A 25,169-nucleotide genomic window follows, 5' to 3' on the forward strand; every position below is an offset into this window, starting at 1 on the left:
AGATAGCCTTTTAAATTCCCATATAGCTTAGGGTGCGTTCCTTTGGGAGAGTCCGGATCAGGATTTCTGATCTGTGGCGTTCCTTTCGAGCAAATTCATTTTCAGATCAGTGATCTATCAAATCCACTCTGGACAAGGATTCATCGGATCACTGATCTGCGTGATCTAAGGACGGATCATTGGATCACTGACCCAACGCGTTCCTTTGGGCGAAGGATCCGAAATTAATCATTTTGCCCAGCGGTGCTCAATTTGAAACAAGCCAAATCCGGATCCTCCCAAAGGAACGCACCCTAAGTTATTTCATTGTATTTCACCCCTTTTTAAACGCTGGGTCAGTCATCTGGTAAACTGCAATCAAGAAAAAGAGAGGTTTGACGGTACAATGGTTCAAAGGAATTTCAACTCACAGAGTTCACAGCTATTTGAAATAAGTGATAAGTTAGAGGTGTGCATGCTGTGCTTAAAATACGGTGTTCTGGAGGGCAATTCAGCTGTTATACCGAAGGCCCTCGTTTTCCCGCGCGTTTTGTATTAATCCCATCGTGCACTGCGGTAAACCAGATGCGCCTGACTACTATAGGGAGGAGTTGTAAAATGTGTCTGTCGAAGTGTCGTGGACGATGCTTAGTGGGCACTTTTCCTTCTTAATTCTGATTAAGGGTGATGTAATAGATCAGGGTTCTCAATAGGATTTGAAGTAGGTGTGTACCAAACTTTAAGCAAGCGTTTTTGCCAAATGAATATGAAACAATGGTTGGGACAAGTAGACCATACAGTAAGGTATTATGAATCCAATCTAAGAAACAATCAATTACCAGATACCTTTTAAAGTTCCTGTAGATATTGCAATTACATTGTTCCAAATATTAAACATCAAGTTATCTTCTACTGATTCTACTTATTATTAATCACAGTTTTACTTTTATGTTTAGTTTGAAGTATTGGTTTAAAGAATTATTGTTGTGCCTTTTATGCTAAAACTTTTCAAAAACAAAAGACATGAGACTAACAAGAGATACCATGTGGGATGATTTTGTCCAATGGTATTGAAGTCAAAAGAAGCTAAAGAAGCTCTTGACTGTTGAACAAATTCTCCTTCTCAGCACCTTAGGAAATGTATAAAGAACAGTGTGAAGCGTATGCATATTGATGTTAGGGTGTAAGAGGTTAAAGTCACCCTCACATTATTAGAGTTAATTTGTCTTCCTAAAATTTGTCATTTTATGCAATCATCAAGCTATTTTGAATAAATCTGGAGAAGGCTAGTGATCTGATGTCTTAGGTAACTATATTAAGAGATGTGATTGAAAAGTAAGGATACAGAAAAATTGACATTTCTTAGACACATCTTTCATAGGATATGAATGCATAATTATGATTTGAATTTTATGCTTTATTTATTTGTTTATTGATTTATATTCAAGGAATCTAAAAAAGAGACTGAAATTATGCTGCTTGAAATTGGTAGGGTGTGGGATTAGTGAAACATCTAAAAGAAGAGAGGATTATTTTCTATTCCTATCAAATTTATCATCATTGTTTGTCACTATACATAAAAAAAACAAAAAAAAACAAAATAAAAACAAGAAAAAAAAACAAGAAAAAACAAGAAGTTAAGTTATAGAATGAAATCAATTCACATTTTCTATTTTCCATCTGGAATTCAAGTGATAACATCAATATTATGAAGTTCCACAAGGGTTTCAAAGATTAGACAAAAAATTAAGGTCAGGGTTTTTACTTATGATTTCCTTTCTACTGTTGTGCCTTTTTTTAGATTGATTAAAAAAATCATTTTTCACTTTGTTTGAATTTGGACAAGTGACAAAATATTCATTGTAGTCTTTAAAATAAATATGTTGTCTGTAACATAGGTATTCTGACTTGTAATTAGAATAAGAAAGATGGAAAGGTTTGAGCTCAGTAAAGAAATAGAGAAATATGTTTTTTTTGTCTTGTCGCAAGTGTGGGACAAAGAAAAAATTCTGAGTGCTTCTATGCTGTACCACTGAGCCACAAGGACTCTATGGAGAGCAAGGCTCATTATGAATTTCATATACAAAACATGACACTAGCAACTTTGATGATCCCAACAGTATACAGGAGGCATGTCATATATGAACTTTGTAATAGGCCTTGCTCGTTATAGAGCTTCTGTGGCTCAGTGGTAGAGCATCAGTGTGTGGAATCCAAAAGTCTTAGGTTCAATTCCTCATGCGACTTAGAATTTTTTAATTTGACCTATGCTTGTGACAAGAAGAAAAAACATCTTTTTCTATAAGTATCCTTGTTTCTAAAATTTCTTTTCCAGTTTCTTTGTATGAATTAAAATGTAATTTGCGCAAACAGCTTTAGTTTTTTTTTTTTTAATCATTGAAGCTGTTGTTAATAGATGGGATTTCATCAAAAGTGCATGTATCCATTTCGAAAAATTATTTTCAATTCAGTTTCCCCAAATGGTCCTTCTAAAAGTTTTGTATGTAGATTACCCATTTTTATGTGGGGTGATTAATCTTTTGGTTCTTTTTGTTGTTTGTGAAAGCTGACACTGCATTGTATGATTCTGAAATATTTCACTCATTGAACCACAACTGAACAAGCATCACAAGAGAGATGTGATCATGACATCTGTCAGTGACTCCACAACTCACAGATCTAAGAAGAAACTACCTAACATCCCTCCTGAGGAATTATCACTGCATGGAAATGAAGGATCATTGGAAGGTGGTGGTAAACCTCATGATTTGCCACCTGAAGTGCAGGCGCAATTTATCAGGCATGTGCACAAAAGATCGTGTTCATTGACAGGGCTGGATAAGACTGAGTTTGAAAAAAAGTTGCAGGCTGAAGCTGAAAAAGAAAATGTGGAACCAAAACCTTTACTTGAGCAAAGTTCAGCAGCACCAAAACAGGAGCAGTTGATTGGAAACCAAGATGAGACATGACAGGACAACATTTGCACATTCTTTGCCATCAACTCAAGGTATGATTGCAAAACGACGAGGTTATTAATTTTTTTCTGTTTCATTGTGATTATAAGGAACACTACTTTATGTGTAAAGAATGAGCTTTGAACTAACTAATATGGAAGTGACTTTGAGTTTTGTTACTCCCCTTGGATGTGATGCTAGTCCATCAAAGTTTTCCCCAGGTCTTTTATCAGGTCTCCCTGGCAGTTATCTGTGGCTTGTTTATACTCCTGGATGGAGAGAGGCACTCAGTTAGTAAAGAGACTTTGCCCAAGAATGGAACACCTGACCTTGTCAGTTCTTAAACATGTGTCTTTCAATGCTGAATTCAGCACATTAACTGTCAGGCCACTGCCTCCTACAAACAGCTAGATAAAAACTGCTTAAGTGACCAGGGTGCCTCACAAGAATGTCCACATCCGTAGTGTGAAAACACCATTTTTGTGTGAAAGTTTGAAAGGGGTTTTGATTCGGTTGGTGTAAACATAAGCTGTCTGTCTACAATACTGTCTTTTTAGACAACTTTCATTTTCATTTTGATGAAAATTTGCATTTCACCTTTTCCAACTTTTATTTTTCAGTTTTTAATCGAAAATCTAGTGCAAGTTCAGTGAAATCAGCAGATGACAGGGGGGAACTTGTAAAAGAGCTCAGATGGCACTACAAACCGTATGTGAAGACAGCAAGACGGAACAAAGAGAGGCTTGCCAATGTAAGCGTGGTTTCAAAAAAGCTAGAGGGAGATAAGATTTTCCTTTGGAAATTGAACTAAATTCATGTTGTTCTGAGAGTTGTCACTAGAAAATGTAACAGGAGTTTGATCTGAAAAGAGAAAGCTGCTGAATTGAATTATGCTTAAGTTTTATAAGAAACAGTAGATTCAGAGATTTAGATTTATTCTCATCTGATTAAATAGAACTTCTAGTAGAGGCAATCACCCAAAAAAACTTTTTCATGTATGCACCTGCATACACAACACCTAAGCCTAAGCTAGTGACATGTTGGATAACAGTTATGGAGGATCTGATAACCTGCAAAAATTGAGACAAGATTTCTTTGGTGACTAATGTGGACAAACTTGGTGATTTATTAATCTTCTTAAGAAGATATTTGTCATGCAATGGGTATAGGACCAGGAGTACAACAGCAATTTAAATTTACACCAGGTGTGTTTAGTGTATTTTCTTTTTAATTTAGTAATTATGTTTTGGATTTCAAGCCTATCCCAGTTTGGATAAATTTGTTTTTGTAATGCTTAGACACCATAATTGCTTGTCATGTGATTAGCAGAATTACGGTCAAGTTGCTGATGGTTCAACTAGCCAACACCAACTCGCCGACGTATAAAATCGACTAGAGACTTATTAGAAGTTAAACATACAGAAAAGTAAAAGATATTTAGTGAAAAAACAATTTTTTTTCTTTCAACAAAGTTTTTAAGGATCTCATGGCAAATAAAGCAAGGTAAACATCGCCAATAAATATAAAAGCTTCAGACACGAACGAGTTATTGTGTGACAACATGGAGACTCATCATGTCAATCGGTCAGATTTTTTTAAAAAAAACTTGGCTTTCTCTTTCCTCCCAGCATTTCTGATCAATCACAATCAATCATCTGGTTGGAGATAATCTGCCATATCACAGGTAGATTGGTAGCAAATTAAATGATAACAGTGCTAAATAGTTTAAAGAAGGATGAACTTTCCACATGCATAATGGTCAATCTAATAACCTAATCAAATTGTTTGTTTGGTCTCAGAAAAAGACTACAGGTCCTGGAAAGACCTGAAAATCTGCTTAATTTAACACTTTAGATCCCAAGATCCAACTGTTGTCCAACAGTTGTGAGAATTTGGTGTTCGATCAAAATAAAAACTTCTAACTCTTAACTTTAAGTATCCTCATTAGTAGTCTGCTGGATAATGTATGGTTATCATAGGAAGAGGTTACATGTTAATCACTTCTGGGGGTGAAAGGTTTACGCAATAAATATTTCCCAATTTACATTATAAGAAATGTATGTAGACCTTAAGGAGAATTGATTTTGAAATCTTGGGAATGAAAGGGTTTAAGGTAAAATTTGGAGTACTGGGAAAATCTATCTGAGTCCTGGAAAAGTCCTTGAAATGTGTTTTTGAAAAAGGGGAAGAACCCTGTAATCACTTTACAGTATGGGGAAGAGGGCACAAAATTAAAGGTAATTTCAGAATTGGCCAGTTCATGTTGTAAAATTATCTGTAAAGATCAGTGTATTATTATAATTATGATGGTATAAACTATCAAAGAATATTAGGAAAACACTTAAAAGACAAAGTGGGGCACATGTAGGAGGCCATGGGTTTGGGTCCCAGACCAGAGAAACACTTGGTTGTTAAAATAACTGAGTTTAATGTGCGCGCTTTAAAATGACCTCTACAAGTGTTGGATATTCTGATCTTCTTGGATGAGGAGTCTAAACCAAACAACTTTTCTCCTGTATTTTCTTTGGTATGACTCAGAGGGAACCTTGCATATGTACTGGTTTATTGAGTAAATACATTTAGCTATTGTGAGCAACACTCACAAGCTAGTTTTCAGTCTTGGCACAGAAAATGAATTTAAAATTAACTGAATAAATGTAATTTCATGATAAAAACTGTTTTTCTTTGAAACAACTTTTATATAAAAAGTTTAAAAATTTGGTAAGAGAGTCCACCAGTAATTAGAAATCTTAATGTTACTTTAACCCTTCAACTCCCAAAGGTGATTAACATGTAACTTCTCCCTACAGTAACTGTACATAATCCAGCAAACAGGTAATGAGAATACTCAAACTTATCAGATTAAAGATATTTTGATTAAACACCAAATTCTCATAACCAATTTACAAGGAAATATGTAGCAGCTGGAGGAGGGAATTAACAATCAGATCTTGGGAGTTAAAGGGTTAAAATAACTTTTTTTTAAAAAGAAAATGTGATCAAGATGGGCCTAGCAGGTCTAATTTTGTTATGGTGTTTTTAAAAGTACATTAAAAGATGGCACGATCTTACTGATTTCCATCATTTCAGTGCAACCCTTGCGAAATGGCTTTTGGAATTCCTAGGAATTTATTCCTAGGAATTCCTAGGAATTCCTAGGAATAAAGGTGTGAATTTTCACGGTAAATTTGGACTGGGAATTCCTAGGAATTCCCAACCATAACAACTCTGGTTCTAAAAACCTAGAAATTCCTAGAAATTCCCAGAAATTCCCAGAAATTCCCAGAAATTCACAGAAATTCCCAGAAATTCCAAGTTTATAGCCAACAGGACTTGGAATTCCTAGGAATTCCTAAGAATTCCAACTCAGAGAACCAATGACTTTCCCTGAAAAGCTGTAAATCTAAAAAATTCCTAGGAATTTCTGGGAATTTCTGGGAATTTTTAGGAATGTTTAAGAATTACTGGGAATTTTAAGCAAAAATTTGAGGCTAATGATATAAAATAAATACTTTAAATTAAAAAAAACCCAGCTAAAATTCAAGTATTCAATGAAATTTATTTAGAAGCTTAATTAAGGCTTACATGTAAAATATTTTTGATTAATTAACATCAATGTGTGGTAATATTAGGATGGAATTTGATTTATTTTTCTTTTCTTGAAAACTTCATACGGATTAATCCTCAATTACAGCTATTCATATAAAATAGTTCTAATCAATCATTAAATTTGGTTTGACACAAATTGTGAATAAAATCTGTTGATTCTTTTCCATAAAATACAATATCTTAAGTTATATTTGAAAACCAAGCACTCTTGGGAGTGAAGGGGCTAATTACAGACAAATAAAATTGATTTTTTGATTAAAATCTTGTTGTAACTGTAACAATAAATTAGAATGAAGTTATCCTAAACTGCAAACTTAGCTGCTGTTTGTACTGTTTGTATTTTTTTTCCTGGGCTCACAATGAGTTGGCCTTGAATGAGGTTGTCAACAAGAACCTTGACCATTTTGTATCTGGATTCCTTGACATCTGAATTTGAAAAAAAATAATATATTAAAATATGTATATTTAAAGCTCAGACCAGGCTTTTAAGATGGCTATGAGGAAAAGGGCATTCATTGGATTCTCAAATTGAGAAATCTCTGTTATATTGAGTGACTTTTATATTGGAGTAAAAAATTTACTAAAAAAGGGCTGAATACATTATTTTGTTTTTACCAAGGAGGGCTTCTTTATGTACTAAGGTTTGTTTAATAACAGTTCCTATTATGAATCTTGAATGTTCCCAAACTTGACTAGAGGAATCTTGAAACCTTACTGATAGGTTTATTTCATTGTAAAGCATAAGCTTAAGAAACTGCGGCATGCAAGTGACCGATTCGATTCTCAGAATTATTCTAGTTTCAGTTGCGCCGAGCGTTATGTAAGCTTAATTCAACCCGCTACATCTATTCTTTTATAAGATTTTGATCACGTAACGAATATCGCAATTTTTACTCACCACAAACTTTCAAAATCGTAGCTTTACAGATGGCCACTCGACCCTTGTTTGTACCAGTCAATATGTCAACTGTTGTCCCTTCTTTTAACTCCACGGCGCCAACGACTTTCTTTTCTTTTACAACACTCACGCTATTCTCGTTTTCCCATTGAACCACAATAAAAGCTATCTTTAGAAATGTTATATTAAGCAAAACAGTTGAGAAAAGCGATCAACCGATCCAAAGTACATTCAAAGATGAGCGCCAAATGGAGTCTTCTTTGTTTCCGATCACGGGCATGATCACGTGGATCTTTTAGGACTTGTAATTGGCTAGCAAAGTGAATCCGCTGGCTTGCCGATTGCAGTGTTAAGAGAAGCGCCTAACTTTATTGTGACTTCTCCGACCGGTTCTCTGCTTCTAGAAGATGGATAGCTTGGTCATATAAATAAAGATGTGAGCTCACTCTATGTAGAAATAATCGAAAAGAATCGATCGTATTACAAATGCACGATTTGTGGCCGAAAGTTGTCGAGGAAACAAAGACTCGAAACTCACTTGAGTTGTGTTAATGGCCAAGGTGAGAAATAACACAAGCCAACCACAGTTTTGAATGCGACTACAAATCGTCTTTTACCCTCATATTTATAAAAGAAGGATACCACATTCGGAAGTATAAGAGATACATAGATGATCCCAGTGTACCAGTACCTAAATCTACAAAGCTTGACCGTAGCAAGCGTTCAGCAACACGTTCCAACACCGCCATCTCGACTCCTCAGTCAGTCGTTTCCAATGAACTTAAAGCAGTATTGACAACAGAGTAGAGTGCGTCTTACAAAGGAGAAACATTTGTACAAGAGACAGGAGTAGCTATATGCGATTACAGAGCTGCGTTGGAACTCTGGTCCACAAATAGTTATGCACTGCTCGAAGTATAAAACAATCTTTCATTCAGGCTTGGGACCAGCAAGAGTGACAGTAGATACCCTTGGCAGAGTTAGTTGTGTAAGCAAATACAAAGATATTACCTTTAAAGACCATAAATCAATTACAAAAAAAGAGGGAAAAAAAACTGTATTTGAAAAAAAAAAAAAATAGAAAAAGATCAAGGAAAAGAGGGGGCTGCAATAAAAATTATGTACCTGTTCTTGAAGCTGACAATTCACACAGTTCTTGTAAATTAAGTTTACAAAACAAACTAACAATATATTTGAGCTACATGTATTTTGGGCAGAATGTTACCAAAGTAATTAACCCTTCAAACTGTACCATATTTAAATCATTCAGCACTAACATCATTATTACAAGTAACGAACATAATTGTTACTTTTGGTCTCTCGTTGCAATGGTTGAGTAGTGGTATGAGTACTGATGGGTAACAAAAGGTTAGAGCAATGCAACAAAATACAAAGTAAGAGAAAAAGTCCTTTGGTTCACACATTAGAAGTAATTAGTTAGAAATGCATCTACTTTTTCTTGGCTAATGAACAGTTCCTCTCCATGATTTGAGGACTTTCCACTAGTTCCAGCGCTGCATTTGTGGACACATCCAAACAATGCATCAACAGAGATAAATAAACTTCCCTTCTCCTACAATCAGATGCCAAAATCTTATTAGAAATGTCATGTTAAAAATATTTCTTACGCCTAAATGAATGAAAAACAATGGAATAACTCATGCTAAGACCAGCTGCCACACTATGAGGATCACTAGGAAAGATTCAAAACAATGTTTCTTGTCTAAACTATATCATTCATTATGCCAACACATATAGTAGTAGTTATTTGAGATTTCTAAAGGTAAATATTACCCACTTAGACATTTCATCTGAAGGATGACTTATCACAAACCTTAAGACATGCAAGACATTCATGATCATTCTCATACGAAGGATTGAAATGCTTCAGGTTACTCAACATGCTAGACATATACCGGAACTCGCAGAAACAATCTCCAACAAGGAGCCGGTAGATGTCCTTAATCTAAAGGAAAACAAATAATTTATTTATTGTATAAATTAAGAAAATAAAAAGGAATTCATAAGCATAAGATAAAAAATTACTGAATGAATACTTACATAAACCTTTGAAGCAGGTGGGACCAGCCACTGCAGTGCCTGACATATTGACCTTAAAGACACTCTACATTCTAAGAAAATGTATTGGAGCAAGGCAATAAATTCAAGGTCAAAGGCTACCTGGGGCTGTTTTGGAGTAGATGGCCAGAAACCATTCCTGACCAGCGTTATGGCTTCTGGTTCATGCTCGCAACATTTGATTTTGATGGGATTCTGCTACCCTGTATAAAGACAAACACCATAGAGTGTCCATAGTCGTATTCTTCTATAATAATATTTGTTTATTAATTCCTTTCTGTGTTGAAAAAAAACAATTAAAACACAAACAAAGACCATCCTGGAAGAGGTAACCTAACTATTTAAATATAAGTATAAGTAAAAAGTAGTACTAGTAATTGCAGACTGGCAACCTATCTCACAATAAAGTTACATATTGCACAGATGTTAGTTACTTACCATGCAAACCGACAGCTATAATGTCACGCACATATCCATTATCCATGTTGTGAGGTGTGGTCCATACACACTCACCAAACTTAAACCACAAGACAACGTACTTACAAATGAAATTGCCTAACGGCCAGAGTACACAAGAAATCGGGTTTCACAACATAATTGAAAAGGTGACTGGAGGAGATTGTCCTCCATAAATCTTCAACTCACTTTCCAAACTTCCGGGTGGTGAAGTGATCTACCGCCTGCGTGAACTAAATTGATGTGATCTGCGCATAGGAATTGCCCTGGACTGCAGTGAAGGCATCTGCCGCACGCCTCTTCTTCGCAAAAAGGAATGACACACATCTGCCCCAAAGGCAAAGCCTGTCTGGTCAACAGCGCTGAGACGAGCTGCTCTCTCGCATTGAGCCAAGACAAAGCCAGCGTGGCTTTCCTCTCATGGTAAGCTTTTAACTTGCGCTTCAGTCGCACTTTTTTACTTTTAGATCTTTGGTTGGTTCTCAAACCATGATGTTCGTCAATATGGGGAAGGTCTTCTTGGTATGGAGAAAAACCGCCGCACGTGTTTAGAGAAGATCCGGCGACTACAGACGTTGTATCAGTTAATTGCTGGGCGGCATATCGAACTGGAACATTAAACTTCGACTTTCTTATAGCTTTTCCTCCTTTAAAAGTAACTACATTCAAACTTTTTTTCGACCTAAAATCGCGTTTAGGAGGCATAATGGTATCCAAAGCTTTTTCAAAGCCGCGTTTCAAGGGTTCGCAGGCTATGGCACCAGGCCTTGAGTCCTTTCAGGTCTCGATAGGTAAATAGGCCCTACTTTGACCGCTTGTATGCGTTAATTTGATACTAATTAAATCCGCATGTAAGCGGTTAATTATGAGCGAATCGGGTGAAAAAAAGGTCACGCAAGCAAGCAAAGGCCTGGGCACAAATTCAGTAGGCTTGGCTACTGAGTTGAGCCTGGTTTCTAAGCTCCTTCAGAAAGTGATCCCAAAAAAAATTTTTGCTGACAGACAGAGAAGAACAACAAGTAAACTTAAGAGCTGTTATTATTGAAGTGTGACTATCACTTTTCATTTTTATATAAAGAAGGACTTGTAATTTGCACCAAAAATAAAAAGATGTAATAATTTTTTGGGAGATCCAGTGATTGGGACATTTAAGAAATTAAGTTATGAAAGGAAATTTGGTTGGTACTTCTCACTACTAACAAGTCTTGTTGACAAATATTTTCAGATCAGAGTTTCAAATAAAGTAAATTGAAGACGTCATATAAAAGGTGTTTTTCCTCTAAGGGAACATTGACTACCTCTGTCTTGTCTGCATGCCAAATGTTTGCAAAGTGTGTGGATGATCCACAAGTATTGGAACTCTTACAAAACATTTTTGTAAGAGTTCCAATACTTGTGGATCATCCACACACTTTGCAAACATTTGGCATGCAGACAAGACAGAGGTAGTCAATGTTCCCCTTTTCTTACAAAAATGTTTTGTAAGAATAAAAACAGCAAAACAAATTACAGCAATTAAGTCATGAAAATAGAGCAAAAAACTGAAAAAAAAAGCAGCAACAACAATCATGAAAAAAGAAAGATTAATTAGGTGTTGAATTTGTTTGTCTAAGGCATGAAATTTCTACTAAAAGTATTGTCAACAAAAAGTCTCTGACAGCGTTTGAGGCAACTGAGCTTGACTGTTCCAAGGTTTTCTAACAAAGGCAACCAGTAATGTAGGTTAGGGAAGTAAGATAACAATGTAATTATTGTTAATTATTGTGGAAGTTGGCGATTTCCATTTAACATAACTGACAGCTGGTTCATGAGAAAATCCATATTAATGTAAAGATTTACTAAAACTTAGTTTAAGTAATAAATTTCATGATCTTTAAGTTATAAACATGTCCATGTATGTATATCTCTTGGTAAGTTTTGTATAGCATACCTTTTATTGAGCCAAAGTTTTAAGCCTCTGAAATTACTCTTTTTCTTAAAACCTTCACATTCAAGGTATTGAGAATTTCTTAGAATTTATGTGGACCTCAGGGTATTAAAATTGCCTCAAATTCAATTCCCAGAAATTCCCAAGAGTTCCACACTTCTTAAATTATTGGTAGTTTGTAAAGCTGAGAATTCCTAGGAATTCCTAGGGATTCCAAGTCCTCACAAAACTGGAGTCTTCCTTTCCCAGAAATTCCCAGTAATTCCAAGCTTTTTAAATCAGAGTTAATTTGCATAGTTGGGAATTTTTGAGAATTCCTAGGAATTCCTAGGAATTCCTAGGAATTTTTAGGAATTCCTAGGAATTCCCAGAAATTCCCAGAAAACTGGGAATTCGGTTTGCAAGGGTCATTTGCATAATTGGGAATTTTTGAGAATTCCTAGGAATTCCTAGGAATTCCTAGGAATTCCCAGAAAACTGGGAATTCAGTTCGCAAGGGAATTTACCTCCACAATTTTAATTTATAAGCCAATGTGTTGGTCTGTGGCAGCTTTATGATATAAGTTACCCAAAGTTAAATCATATTAATCATGTTAGACCTTAAAGAACCCATGCACTTACTGTATCACAGAATAAGGTACAAATACTATTTTGCCTTCACTACACAACCGAACACACTCAAAGGTTGAGGCATGGGCGCGTTGGTCAGCCAGGCCCAAGATAGATTTTAATTGTGACAATGAATTTACAACAAAGTGGATAAGAGATACATCAAGTAACGTCCTACATGCGCCAAAGCCGGCCACGTAAACCCCAAAAACCTCTTGTTAGGAAAATAGGGACCGTGTACCCCCGACCAACTGCAGTGGCGCCACCTTTGGGGTTTTAAGGTTGATCTATAAACAATGAAGAGAATGAAGAAAACAAATCATAACAGGCTAATTACACAATAAAAATAAACCTTATGGGAAAGTGCTAGTGGCAAGGCTGACCGTAGAATGCCACAAGTTTCTCAACGATCTCTTCTTACAAACATACTACCCATGAGCCTCCGCGTACTACGCTCGCACCCAGTTCTCTGTTCCGTGTCGGCAAAATATTAATTTATGTCAATACCGATTATCACAAATTACATATTTTGCCTTCACTACACAACCGAACACACTCAAAGGTTGAGGCATGGGCGCGTTGGTCAGCCAGGCCCAAGATAGAAAGCTAAAGGTAGGGCTTGAGCTCAGAGAAACAGAGCCTTGGAAACTTCTAGCCTACTGGAAAGAGAATCCTTAACATAAATGTTCTTTGCTGTGACTGAGGCCCAGCGACCATGGCGCTGAAGATTCCTCTCCGAAATGCCAGAGCTGGCAGCTAAAGTAGCTCCACCTGACCTAGCTGAATGAGTGCTATACTTAGAGATAAATGGTACAATATTCGCGAAAGACTTCTTAAAAGGACTGCCTATAGGTAGAATAACAAATCGGCTTGTTTACAGAGATAAGGCGCTTGTGATTGCACGAAGCTGAAATGGCCCTAAAAAGATACTCGTCTGAATTTTCAGGAATCTGGGCCTTATGCATATACAGCTTAAGTAAAGAACAGGGACACATGATAGATGAGGACTCAGCAATAACGACCGACCTGCCCTCCCTCAGTTGGTCCGTCTTGCTTTTCTCTATGCTGATTGTAATGTAACCCTCGTTAAACTGAACATCTCTGCTACGCATAACGCATAACTCGGAACTTCTAAGAAAACCGGAAAATGCGAGAATGAACATAACTAAATTTTGTAATTGTAAAAGGTCTTCTAGATTAGTCTCTGCAGCAAGGACCTTGAGGTGGTGGGCGTCCAGGGGCTCCTTTCTATTGACTATTGGCAGACTGGCAAGGCGAACAGCTCCTTTCTTTACGGCAATAACAGTAGGGTGTAATGTTGGAGAGTCTACGCCTGCAAGAAGATGTACCCACTTGAACGCGTAAAAGGCGCAGTTGATGGAAGCGACGGACTTGGACGACCCGAAGAGGTGTTGCAAGTAGAGGGCACAATCGATTGGACTTACTGGAAACTCCGAGGTACCCAAGACATCACTAGCAAAGGGTCTCCACTTGTTAAACGCCCTCAAGAAATTTGCGAATGTCCCAGATGCTCTGGAAGCAAGCACGGTAGATTTGAGATTCTCCATTAGCTGATCCACTCTCGGGGAATTTTGGGCCTCTGAAGACCAGAAAACGGAAGTGAAGATATCTAAGGATAAAAAAAAAAAAAAAGAAAAAAGGGACAAAAATCAATGAGACAGGCAGCAATGCACACAATGCTGAATTACATTCAACTCACTGTCATCACTCAGGAAGACCACTTTGCCGATCAGGCAATACACTTCTGCGTAAAACGATACAAGAGAAAAAACCATGCTATTCTAGTGGACGTACCCCTCTAGGGCGTTTGCACAATGCCAACAGAAAATACCCCTCTAGGGCGTTTGCACAATGCCAACAGAAAATACCCCTCTAGGGTACAAAATGAAAATACATATGACAAATCGCCCCTCTAGGGCCTCTCCTGGATGCCTCTCTAAGGCCTAACACGTTTAACTTAGAAAATGATTATCAACAAATAATAAGTACTTCGCGCAAATATAATACGCCTTATCGGTACATAGTGGAGACAGCAGCGAACTCTAGCCCGAATGGAATCAAGCACAAGGAACTAGAAAACTTTTACGAGATAACTCGGAATCTAATCAGGGAATGATGCTAAAGACAAGACGTAGAGCTAACGAAACGAAAGCCAATGGCTTGCTACCAAAAATAGAGTTCTTAGCTTTTCCTCTAATGAACAACTTAGGAGAGTTAGGCAGGATAACCCGGTCATGGATAAATGTACTCCAATGGAAACCATCCGAACACAGGATGGGCCAGAAGTGGGCAGAAGGGGAACGATCAGAGTTCCTTGAGCACAGCACAGCTCCATATGCTTAATAACTTTACACGTTAAATACACAGGGGGACACAGCCAGTTATTATGATGAGACCAATCCTGAGAAAACGCATTAACGCCACTCGAACCAGGCTGGTAAAACCTTGAATTAAAGCATTGGACTTTGACATTGTAGGAACAAGCGAACCTATCGCAGGTATGTGGACCCCATAAGTCGTCAAGAACACTGAAGACCGTATCGTTGATCGTGTAGTCGTCATAATCAATGAAATTGCTTATATCGTCCGCCGCACTATTTAGGTCTCTTGGGATGCGTTGCATATCGATGTTAATAGCACTAAGCAAACAACTACGATGGATATCCATTGCAAGCTCTTGTAATGCTGGAGTCTTAGACCCTGAATTAACGATCCAGGCAACGTTCTGATTATCCGTAAACCACGTGACTGTTTGGGGTCTCAATGACTCCACGAAGGCTTTCACTGATAAAGACACGGCTAACAACTCTCTGAATGTAGAACTTTGAGCTTTCTCAAAATCTGCCCAGGTTTGATGGAACATCTTCCCTTCGAACTCGATGGAACTGCCGCAAGCTGAGCCAGAAGCATCGGAATAGACGATCTTCGAAGGCTTGTGCCTGACAGGCCAAATAGGTATGCCGTTAAGACTTGCCGCATTAGACTTCCAGAAAAGCTCAGAGCTTCAGACGAAAGACGAGCGTAAGAGTTCCAGGTTTGCGCGGTATTGATGACTGCGAACAAATTTCTAGACATAAGCCTAGAGACATTACCAACGCAGGGGCCAAGAGATATTATTTTTCCGGAAACAGAGGCAAGCTTCCGAACTGGATGACAAGACGAGGGAATGGCCAAAAGAGTCGCTAAATCTTCTTGTAAACTGGTAATTCGCTTAGCAGTGGCAGAAACTTCAGAAGTGGAAGTATTGAGAACGGCTCCGAGCCAAGTAATAACCTGAGTGGGCTCCCAAACGCATTTGGTTTCAATAGACAAATCCTCACACCTGAATCGGCATTTGTAAAAGAACTGATTAACGTGGCGAAGGTCTAAAATTAGACGCTTTTCGCCTGATTTTTGAACAGATACGGACAAAGGATTGATGATAACAGGAGCTTCAAACACTTCAGTGACGCAACCGTTGATAAAGAGATCGTTAATGGCACTTTCGACAAAAGGTGCCTACTCCAAAGCCGAACTGTTATTTTTAGCTGTGAAGGGCGGAGGAATTTGGAGAAGCGGTAATTTATAGCCATAATCAATAACATCCAGGATAAATTGAGGGGCGTGAATGTCGTTCCAGAATGCGAGGACTCCACGTAGCCGTCCTTTAACGGACGAGTAATCATCGCCGGATTTAACCTCGAAAGAATTTCCATTGACACGAAGAAAAATTAATTCATCGCTATCCTCAAGAACAAGGCCTTGTTCCAAATCGACGTCCGAAGTGAGTCATTTGGGATTCTGACCGGTATTAGAAAGAACATCAAACCGCAAATTAGGGCAGAAAACCCTCCAATGCCCGGGTTTGCCACAAGCAAAGCACAAACCAGAAGACGAACTCTGGGACGAAAGCTGCGGGTTTACACGCGAAAACAAATTGGGTAGCTGTGAGGCGGAAAACTGCGGAGTTGTTGAAGTCGATGTAACATTACTTCATTGCCGGGTCGAGCGAGATGTGAAACGCTTCGTGGACCTAGCTGCTCTGGATTCGGCCCTGTATATCTTTTTCTCATCTTCTTCGTCGTCTGCGAGATCATGGTGCTTGTATTCGACGACCGTCTTCCACCCGTACTGTGATTTATCAGCCAGTAAAATTAATTTTTGACGCTCTTGAAGCAGCTCCATACCTTTATCCAAGGCTTGTTTGATCTTCTCGACGTCGTTCCTTTCGAGGGCAATCTGGGCGTCTTCAACAGCATCTTTAATAGCTTTGTTAGCTTTGTACTGCTCCTCGTTGCTCTTTTTGTTGAAGTGAGGAACGGAATCGCGTTTCAACCTTTTAATCTCTGACATCTGACGCCTGCTTCGTCCATAACTAGGCAAGGAAAAGTGATGAAGACAAGAAATAAACCTTATGGGAAAGTGCTAGTGGCAAGGCTGACCGTAGAATGCCACAAGTTTCTCAACGATCTCTTCTTACAAACATACTACCCATGAGCCTCCGCGTACTACGCTCGCACCCAGTTCTCTGTTCCGTGTCGGCAAAATATTAATTTATGTCAATACCGATTATCACAAATTACATAGTCATGTTGTGGACTAGTCTTTGTGTGCTTATTTCAGCAGATCTATATCAGGATATCACTGCCAAACTCTAAAGTACTCCAACAAATAAGCAAATAAAATATAATAGACTTGAATGGATTGCACTCAAAAACAAAATTTGGACCTTTTTTTTTTTTTTTTTCCAAGCTTATCCCAGTTTGGATAAATTTGTTTTTGTAATGCTTAGACACCATAATTGCTTGTCATGTGATTAGCAAGTGAAAGACTCTTACCATGCCTATTTTTATTGAAGAGGTTATACTATTTAGATTACAAAACTAAAGTACCATTTCAAATTTGGGATGGTTTAATTTATGAATTTTGGGGCTCTATTCAAAGTGAAATTGTGGTTAAATTTTTTTGGTTTTGTTTTTAAAGTTATAGAATTCAATTTTTTTTTGTTTTTGCAGAAGTCACTTCATGTTTTGGAACACCTTTTAAAGAGTGATATTCCTTGTGTGGCCTCAAGAATGTCTCGATTTTGCACAAATTTGGAAGGAATTACAAAATCAGAAAGTGGTAGTGTTTTATCCAAGGCTACAAAGGCGAGTGGATCAGATTAATTTACTTAATGAGGAATGATTTGTTTTATGAAATATCATGTGTGTAGATATGCATCATTCACTTAGTGACAGAAACAATATATATGAAATATCATGTGTGTAGATATGCATCATTCACATAGTGACAGAAACAATATATTGTTTTTACTTAAATCTTGTATTTACTGAATGTAAAAAGAGAAAAAGAGGGAAATGAGAAATGTAAGGATGATGCATATAATATTGATCATGGATTTCGGCCTAAATCATTGTGACAACCTTCAGAAGGAATGAACTAGCAGTAATCAGTATTTGCAAGAGATGGAATAAATTAAACAAAAACACAAATTGAGAAATCAGTACTACGTGCTTCCATCTGTGATCTTTCCAGGCTCTAAATACCCAGAGCTAGCCAGATTCCCCATTCATCAGGCGGACATTGCTTCACAACATGTCACTTTCAGAGACACGTGTCCCTGATCTTCTGCATACGAGCCTTAGCTTGTTTTATTCTCTTTAACACTTTTAAGCATTTAAAAATACTCGAATACGACACAGAGGCTCATTTGGCAAAGCTGTAATGAGAAAAATTAAAATGTTGAAACTATTGGGCTTAAGCTGTGTAGAAACTGGTATTTTTTGAGGGAGATCGCTGTCTGAAGGGTGAAAGAAACTCTTTGATAAAATTAGATAAAGGAATCATTTAGCCTAGATAACAAGAAATAAATTAGACTCTCGTGTACTTCAGTTGACCTCAGCAAAGCAATTGCCAAACAGGGAGTTCAGGTTAAATTTGATTAGGAATTGCTGTAAACTTTCTTTCTGAAAGCTTTTAGATTAATGATTACTATAGTTTTTTTGCGGCGTCGTTTCTTTTACTTTTATTTTAGTTTTGGACACGCCGGTGAAGAAGTAAAATTTACTTTTGATATACAAGCGAAGAGCAGGTCAAAGCTGCTATGAACACGGAATTTTGTAGCTCTACAAAATTCCGCACTTGGATCTTAGGGCTGAACTGAAAAGCATAATTAATTCTTAGTGAGGTTAAACTACACTAGAAATAGACCTTTTGACGGTTTCTGACGCCATCTTAGGGGGCTGCCGCCACTGACCCATCGCAAGCATGCCTTTACCTGTGATTACAAATGGACTCTAAATTTATGATTTTTATGTAATACTAAGTAGAGATCTTAGGAGAGTTTGTATTGTTAATAAACTGTTCACGTAGCAAAAGCAATAGTGGCATGGCTGTGCACTTGCACTTTATCAAAGACTGGATAGAGAAATAAATTTGTGATTTTGTTCACAGTCTTTGCCTTTAGTGATTGAATTACATTTGAATCAATTAAATATACAAATTGAATTTAAAAAAAAAAAGAGAAGTCAAAGAATCTAAATTAAAATGACCCGCACATGCTCCAAGAAAGGTAAATTGAGAACAGACCCTAAGCACATTGAGCATCTATGTCATTCGGCCGCTCAAGGTCCTGGAATATAAAGCTGATTTTTTTCTTTTTTTTTTCTGCCCAAAATGGTTGCAACCACAACTAATTCATTCATCAAAGGATGTTCTTTGCATGGAAGCCATCACATCATAATTTTCGAGGCTAAAAATGCCGATAAATCTCGTGATGGGTTCGTGACCGTTGCTTTGAATAGAAAAATGGTATTTCTGACGAATGAGTCTGCGAATAAGGCAGAAATAAATATTTTGTCGGCACGAGATACGACAAGGCCTGGGCCTGGGCCCGAGCATCAGGGGTAATGATGCAGTGGTATATAAGGGAAAGTTTAGCACGTGGTGTCCATCTAGGCCTTAGAACCAACCGTTCACCTCTGGCTGATGACAAATTTAGTTTAGTTTGAAAACATATTTTCTTTAGCTGTGAAGCCTCGTAGGATGGGCTGCCAACTGCTCTGAGTTTGGGCCATGGTTCCTACCCAGATTTCCTGTCATGTTTTTTCTCCTAAGGGTCTTTTTCTGGCCTCTGTATAACCGTAGTTATGTCCTTGTAAGCGGTTGCCCATCTCTGTTGATCCAGACTTGGCGAAGTTTGCATGTTAGTAATGTATACCTTTTTTTAATGTGTAAGGAATTGACTGTATATTAGGATTGTATATGGTATATCAGTTGCGAATATATGTATGTATGCATGCCCCAGGCTATATATGCCTCGGGTTGGTTCTCGGTAGGCTTCCCCAAATAAACTTATTTGGTGTACACTACTGTGTTATTTGTTGTTTAGTGGAGACAAAATTTGTAGTTTTTCACTGGATGACAATAATCAAGGCCAGTTTAGAGGAGGCTGGGGCTGGGTCCTATCTATTAGTGATAAAGATGACCGTCGAGAATATTGAAGGCTGAAAAAGATGTAAAAGGCTGCTACACTATTGATTTATGAGCCTTTGGTTAAACCAAGGTTTTATTCCCCCTGCCCCCCCCCCTCCCCTTTTTAAAATCAGTTCAAGTTCCTTCAGGATTGTAAGTCAAGCTCTGTGAAAATAAACCACATACCTTTATTTACAGACACAGTTTTACAGCTCGCGTTCTTTTATATGAAACGCATGCATTTCCATAAAATCCGTTTTTCATCAGGGCTCCAATCTGAAATTGAATGAACGACGCACGCTGCTACCGAGTGAATTAAGTAAGCCTTATCAAGTGATTTTTGTTTCCGGCAAATTTTACAAGCTCTTACGTTACACTTTTGTGAAGCCCACGTACCTGATCACTGATGAGGATTAACCTTCATCTAACATATGGAATAATTACTGCAAAAACATCTTTTGATCTGCCATCAGTTACACTGAGAAAGGAATGGAGCAAGAGCCTATTGTTAAAGACCACATTACTCGTTGTGTGACTTGACATCGGCTCCGAAAATAAAAGGTCACGAGGTTCGATCTGCCTGATTGGCTAGCATATTTATTCTGGCTGATGTTTCTCGGAATCACAAACAATACACAGGTGTGTTTCATTTCGCTCTAATATCGAAATCTGCCTTTCGCGATGGAGTCTCTCTTGAAGAACCTCGAAAAACATGTTACTTGCTCCATCTGTCTGGATACTTACACCAAGCCTAAGACCATAGCTTGTCTTCATACCTTCTGCCTGAAATGTTTAGAGGAGCACGCTTTGAGAACCCAAAGACAAGGACAATTTCGATGTCCCGATTGTCAGGCACAAGTGAACATCCCAGAGGGAAATTGTTTCGATAATTTGCCGACTGGTTTTCTGCAAAACAGTTTGCTGAGTCTTCTCGCTGTACGACAAAGTAGCGGTGGAAGTCAGATCAGTTGTGGTATCTGTAAGAAAAAAAGCGCCGAGATCAGCTATTGCTTTGCTTGCGAAAAATTACTGTGCCGTGATTGTGTTAATGCACACGAGTTGTTTCGAGAGAGTGCTTTTCAAGGACACAAAGTGACGGCAGTGAAACAGTTTCAAGCCGTAGATTACGAGGCCTTGTTAAAGCGTCAGTCCTTTTGCCCTCAGCCTTACCACGAGAGAGAGGTAACCAGGTTTTTCTGCCTTGAATGTCAGATTTGTGTTTGTCAAGTTTGTATATACACTGACCACAAGAATCATAATGTTGATCCGCTTGAGAAAGCAGCGGATGCCGAGAGGGCAAACATTATGGCGGCAATCGCGTCGATAGAACAAAAGAAGAAAGTCTGTAGCGATGCGATTAAAACTTTTCAACAAGTTCTTTTAGAGCTGGAACGAAATATTACCGCTGCTAAACGAGAGGTTTCCCAAACAGCAGAGAAAATGATCGCGAAGATTCGAGAACACGAGCGGGAAGCTACAAAAGTCCTCGAGAATACACGCGTGTCTAGAATGGAAAAAATAAACTCTCTAAACGAGCAAGTAAAGTCATTGATCAAACAGCTCGACCAAGCAGTTCAGTTTGCGAAAAAGCTGGTTGAGAGAAGCTCCAGTTCAGATGTTATGAAAAGTACGAAGAGTTTAGAGCAGCGATTTGGAGATCTCGACAAGGCCACAGTCCCTTCACTTCCGGCTAGCTCATTCGTAAAGTATTCCTCGACTAATGCACTTGACAACCTAAACCTGGGGTCGGTGGAAACCAATGAAATAGATGTGCGGTTGTCGTCAGTGGAAGCTCTTACTGAAAATCTCCAAGCTGGTCTGGAAGCAGAGCTTCTGATCTGTCCAAAGCGAAAGAGTGAAGAAGAGCTTACAAGTAAATATCAATGTGAACTTGACGTTAAAGTGCTCATAGAACCCGCTGAAGATGTAGCAAGTTTAAGAATTTTAAAAAAAGAAAATAATGATTTCCGCTTGAAGTTTTTTCCTAAAATACCTGGTACCTACAATATGACAGTCAAGATAAATGGGGACAAACTTGTCACCAGTCCTTTCAGAGTCCACGTAAAGGAACGACGGATTGATTTTGTGGGCGAGTTAGTTCTAAAAGGAGAAATTTCTGAAGGGCCATATTGGATTGCTGTCAACAGTAAAGGAACGATCGCTGTAAGTGACCGTAAAAAACACTGTATCTCAATGTTTGATGAGGATGGAAATTTTGTGCGAAAATTTGGCTGCTTTGGAGAAGGGCCTGGGAAGCTGGCTGATCCAGCTGGAGTGACATTCCTGAATGATGACGAGCTCCTGGTGGTGGATGACTTTAATGGCCGAATTCAGCAATTCAATGTACAGACAGGGAACTTTGTGAAGAGCTTTGCAAAGGAAGGGACTGGAGACGGCGAATTTAGTAGACCACAAGGAATTTTCATAAATGATGAAGGGCATGTTATTGTTGTGGATTTCTTTAACAACAGAATCCAGGTCTTGGACAAAGACAGCAAATTCATGTTCAAATTTGGAAACGACGACCGTGGTGACCTATTCGCACCTTATGGATGCATTTATCACAAAAACAAGTTCATTGTATCTGACACTGGAAACCAATGTTTGAAAGTGTTTGATAAATCAGGGAAGTTCTTGTACAAGATTGGAGAACAAGGCAACGCCGATGGACAGTTTTCATCTCCAGCGGGTTTATGTGTTGAGAAATATGGCGATCATCAGAATCTTTTGGTGTGTGACAGAAGTAATGGATGCATTCAACAGTTTACAATGGAAGGTCGTTTTATCGGCAAAACTGTTAAGAGGCTAGGAGGTCCTATAACAATAGCTACAACACCAGATGGTCGTATTTTGGTTTGTGACCGTGACGACGAAAAAATTTATATCTTGAAATAGACACTCATATATTTTTTTTGCAAAAAGGATCAATAATGTGGGAATGGTAACAAAGTAAGCACTTTTATCATAACACCGGCAAGCAAATAATTTATATTTGTTTTTTTTCCTTGAATATGACTTGTTTAGAGATCTTTGAGGTGCTTGGGATGTATGTATTAAAAAGCAGACTAACACGAGCTTCCACCTCCTCCCTTAGCTCAAATTCTAGAGGTGCATGTATCAGTTGAGACCGTGATTTTCTCCACCGTGTATATTAAACCTCTCATCAGTGGATATCGAGCTCCCTCGGTCCCAGGTTCCTTTGTCAATGTCTGTAAGGAATATTGTTGTTTTAGCTTGTCGTGTATCTCTAGGTGACAGTTTCAATTTTGCAGAATAGGACTTAAAAACAACTGTTACTCTGGAAATAATGTTTCAGTTAATCTGCATCTTTTTCCCAGTCAATGAGGAGGCTACACTAAAAACAAAACAACCGATCAGATTTCGAGGCTTGTTCAAAGGAACCAATCAAATTGCAGGAAAACGAAAGACAAAGAGTATCAGGTGGCGAATTTTGCAACTTTTGTTTCCAAAACTCTTATTCCCCCCCCCCCAAAATGGATCAATTTAATTTCAAACCGGCTCAGTACTGCATCAATAAAATATTTGAACTGAACAAGCCCTGTGTCTAAGCGATTTCAAAATGGATGTAATAAAGTGGTAATTGAACCTCGTGTCGTGCAATTTTGGTCTGAAGTTATGCTTGTGATTTCAAATCACGCATATGATTTGAGCCCAAATTGCACTCTACTCAGTTCAATTACCATTATTTATCATCGTTAAATGATAATTTTTGCAGAAGAAACTAGAACATTAGAAAAGTATACTTATTCTATTCAAGTAGACCAGTTTATTTGATTGTAAATTTGCTTAATATCTCTTACGATAAGTGTAGATATGAAAAGATGAGTGACTGATATTTTGACTGAGCAAAACTTTACATGTAATGACAATGCATTAGTTATTAATGACTTACAGGAGCGGATCCAGGAATTTTTGATAGGGGGGCGGCTTACTTCTCCCCACAACTCCGTCACTCTTCCCAACAACCGACAAACCTCAACCCTACTTACAGGAGCGGATCCAGGAATTTTTATTGGGGGAGGGGGAGGGGGAAGTGGCTCCAAACTTTGACTCAGAAAACACCACAGTAACTTTCTTGTGTAAATTACTTCTCCTTGAAACACTGTCACTCTCTCCAAAAACCAACAAATCCCAACCCAACTTCCTCCTCCCTGCAACGTTAGTCATTATAACCAGTTTAACATCAGTTTTCTTTGCCCCCCTTACCGTGGACATGGATTTTACTCGTAAAGGATACACCTTTAGAACATCCTTTCCTTGCGCTTGGCTACAAATGCTGTACAGATATCGTCAATATTAATGTTAAGGTCAATGTGCAAATGCATGAGTGCAAGTCCTGACAACCGCTTTTCAGACATCCTATTTCTAAGATAGGACTTGATTCTTTGCAAGCCAGAGAAAGAAAGCTCGGCTGCGGCAGGACTTACTGGGAGTGTACACCCAATTATATAGCATCCATGGCTTTCCACCTATCTAGCTTTGCCCAAGTCTTTCAACTTGTCCTTTCTTGAAGTAGAACCACACTTCTCTAAAGCTTATTCTTGAAATCGCTGTCTTTAAGGCGAAAAATGAAAGACGGGAAAGGTGTCATTTAAGGTTCTAATCATGTTTTAGTGACTGGAGTTAACCTGCGCGCGGCTGCAATACTGAGATTTAAAACGTGACTGTTGCAATAAGTGCGCAATGCCACTGGAGCTATTCTCTTTTTTCTCCCTTGCACACTACATGCTTCCGATGACATGGCAGCAGTACAATGATCATATGCCTGTCCACCCACAAACGCGACATCGGTGTTGTTCTCGGCCAAACTTCACAAAAGAGCGTTTGCTATGCTCTCACCAGATCTTTTGTCAAGGTTGACAAAGTCGAAAAATACTTCTTTGATATGAGGGAGACATCATTTCTTAGATCTAAAAGCCTTCAGGAAAACACTTAATACTTCTTGATTTGCTTATTTATCCGTCAGCTCATCGCCAATGATCGAGGGAAAAGCTTTTCCTTTTGAATCTTCTGCGGTGTAGCTTTCGACCGAACATATGTCCCAGTGATTTCAAGAACTTTCTCTTGTACAGTTTTAGAGGGACTTGTGGCATTTCCCTACCAATGAGTAATTAAGTGTTCTTTTAAATCGTCATCAGAGTTTCGTAATAGGATAAGAATG

General features: G+C 38.2%; 4 protein-coding genes and 1 long non-coding RNA gene across 8 annotated transcripts; 2 read left to right on the forward strand and 3 right to left on the reverse strand.

The window, feature by feature from the left end:
• The first annotated feature begins 576 nt into the window (after positions 1–576).
• On the forward strand, positions 577–4,467 carry LOC149038597 (uncharacterized). Of its 2 annotated transcripts, XM_089184869.1 has the most exons (3): positions 577–783; positions 2,546–2,986; positions 3,554–4,467. In XM_089184869.1, exons 2-3 carry the CDS (start codon positions 2,938–2,940, stop codon positions 3,742–3,744), a joined length of 240 nt encoding a protein of 79 aa, XP_089040995.1. In that variant the 5' UTR covers positions 577–783; positions 2,546–2,937; the 3' UTR covers positions 3,745–4,467. The 2 variants fall into 2 exon arrangements, with proteins under 2 accessions (XP_089040995.1, XP_089040994.1); XM_089184868.1 differs by lacking the exon at positions 577–783 and having other exon boundaries at positions 2,468–2,986; positions 3,554–3,983.
• Positions 4,468–6,472: 2,005 nt separating this feature from the next.
• On the reverse strand, positions 6,473–7,819 carry LOC149038598 (uncharacterized). The gene is made up of 2 exons (XR_016180448.1): positions 7,441–7,819; positions 6,473–6,968 (listed from the first exon to the last, which is right to left on the reverse strand). It is a non-coding gene; the product is annotated as an uncharacterized LOC149038598 (long non-coding RNA).
• Positions 7,820–8,334: 515 nt separating this feature from the next.
• On the reverse strand, positions 8,335–10,854 carry LOC113679567 (uncharacterized). Of its 3 annotated transcripts, none has more exons than XM_089184866.1 (4): positions 9,958–10,108; positions 9,502–9,722; positions 9,275–9,406; positions 8,335–9,013 (listed from the first exon to the last, which is right to left on the reverse strand). In XM_089184866.1, the coding sequence occupies exons 3-4, from the start codon at positions 9,350–9,352 to the stop codon at positions 8,864–8,866; spliced, it is 228 nt and encodes a 75-aa protein (XP_089040992.1). In that variant the 5' UTR covers positions 9,353–9,406; positions 9,502–9,722; positions 9,958–10,108; the 3' UTR covers positions 8,335–8,863. The 3 variants fall into 3 exon arrangements, 1 of the variants encoding a protein (XP_089040992.1); XR_016180445.1 differs by having other exon boundaries at positions 8,341–9,013; positions 9,958–10,854; XR_016180444.1 differs by having other exon boundaries at positions 8,340–9,406; positions 9,958–10,854.
• A 1,733-nt stretch (positions 10,855–12,587) lies between these two features.
• LOC149038599 (uncharacterized) lies at positions 12,588–17,091 on the reverse strand. The gene has a single exon (XM_089184867.1). The coding sequence runs from the start codon at positions 16,862–16,864 to the stop codon at positions 16,505–16,507; it is 360 nt and encodes a 119-aa protein (XP_089040993.1). The 5' UTR covers positions 16,865–17,091; the 3' UTR covers positions 12,588–16,504.
• A 10-nt stretch (positions 17,092–17,101) lies between these two features.
• Positions 17,102–23,566, forward strand: LOC149038600 (E3 ubiquitin-protein ligase TRIM45-like). The gene has a single exon (XM_089184852.1). It carries the CDS (start codon positions 20,669–20,671, stop codon positions 22,880–22,882), a length of 2,214 nt encoding a protein of 737 aa, XP_089040978.1. The 5' UTR covers positions 17,102–20,668; the 3' UTR covers positions 22,883–23,566.
• The last annotated feature ends 1,603 nt before the right edge of the window (positions 23,567–25,169 follow it).

This window comes from Pocillopora damicornis, chromosome 10 (genome assembly GCF_964200805.1).
Source record: "Pocillopora damicornis chromosome 10, jaPocDami1.2, whole genome shotgun sequence".
NCBI lineage: Eukaryota > Metazoa > Cnidaria > Anthozoa > Scleractinia > Pocilloporidae > Pocillopora > Pocillopora damicornis.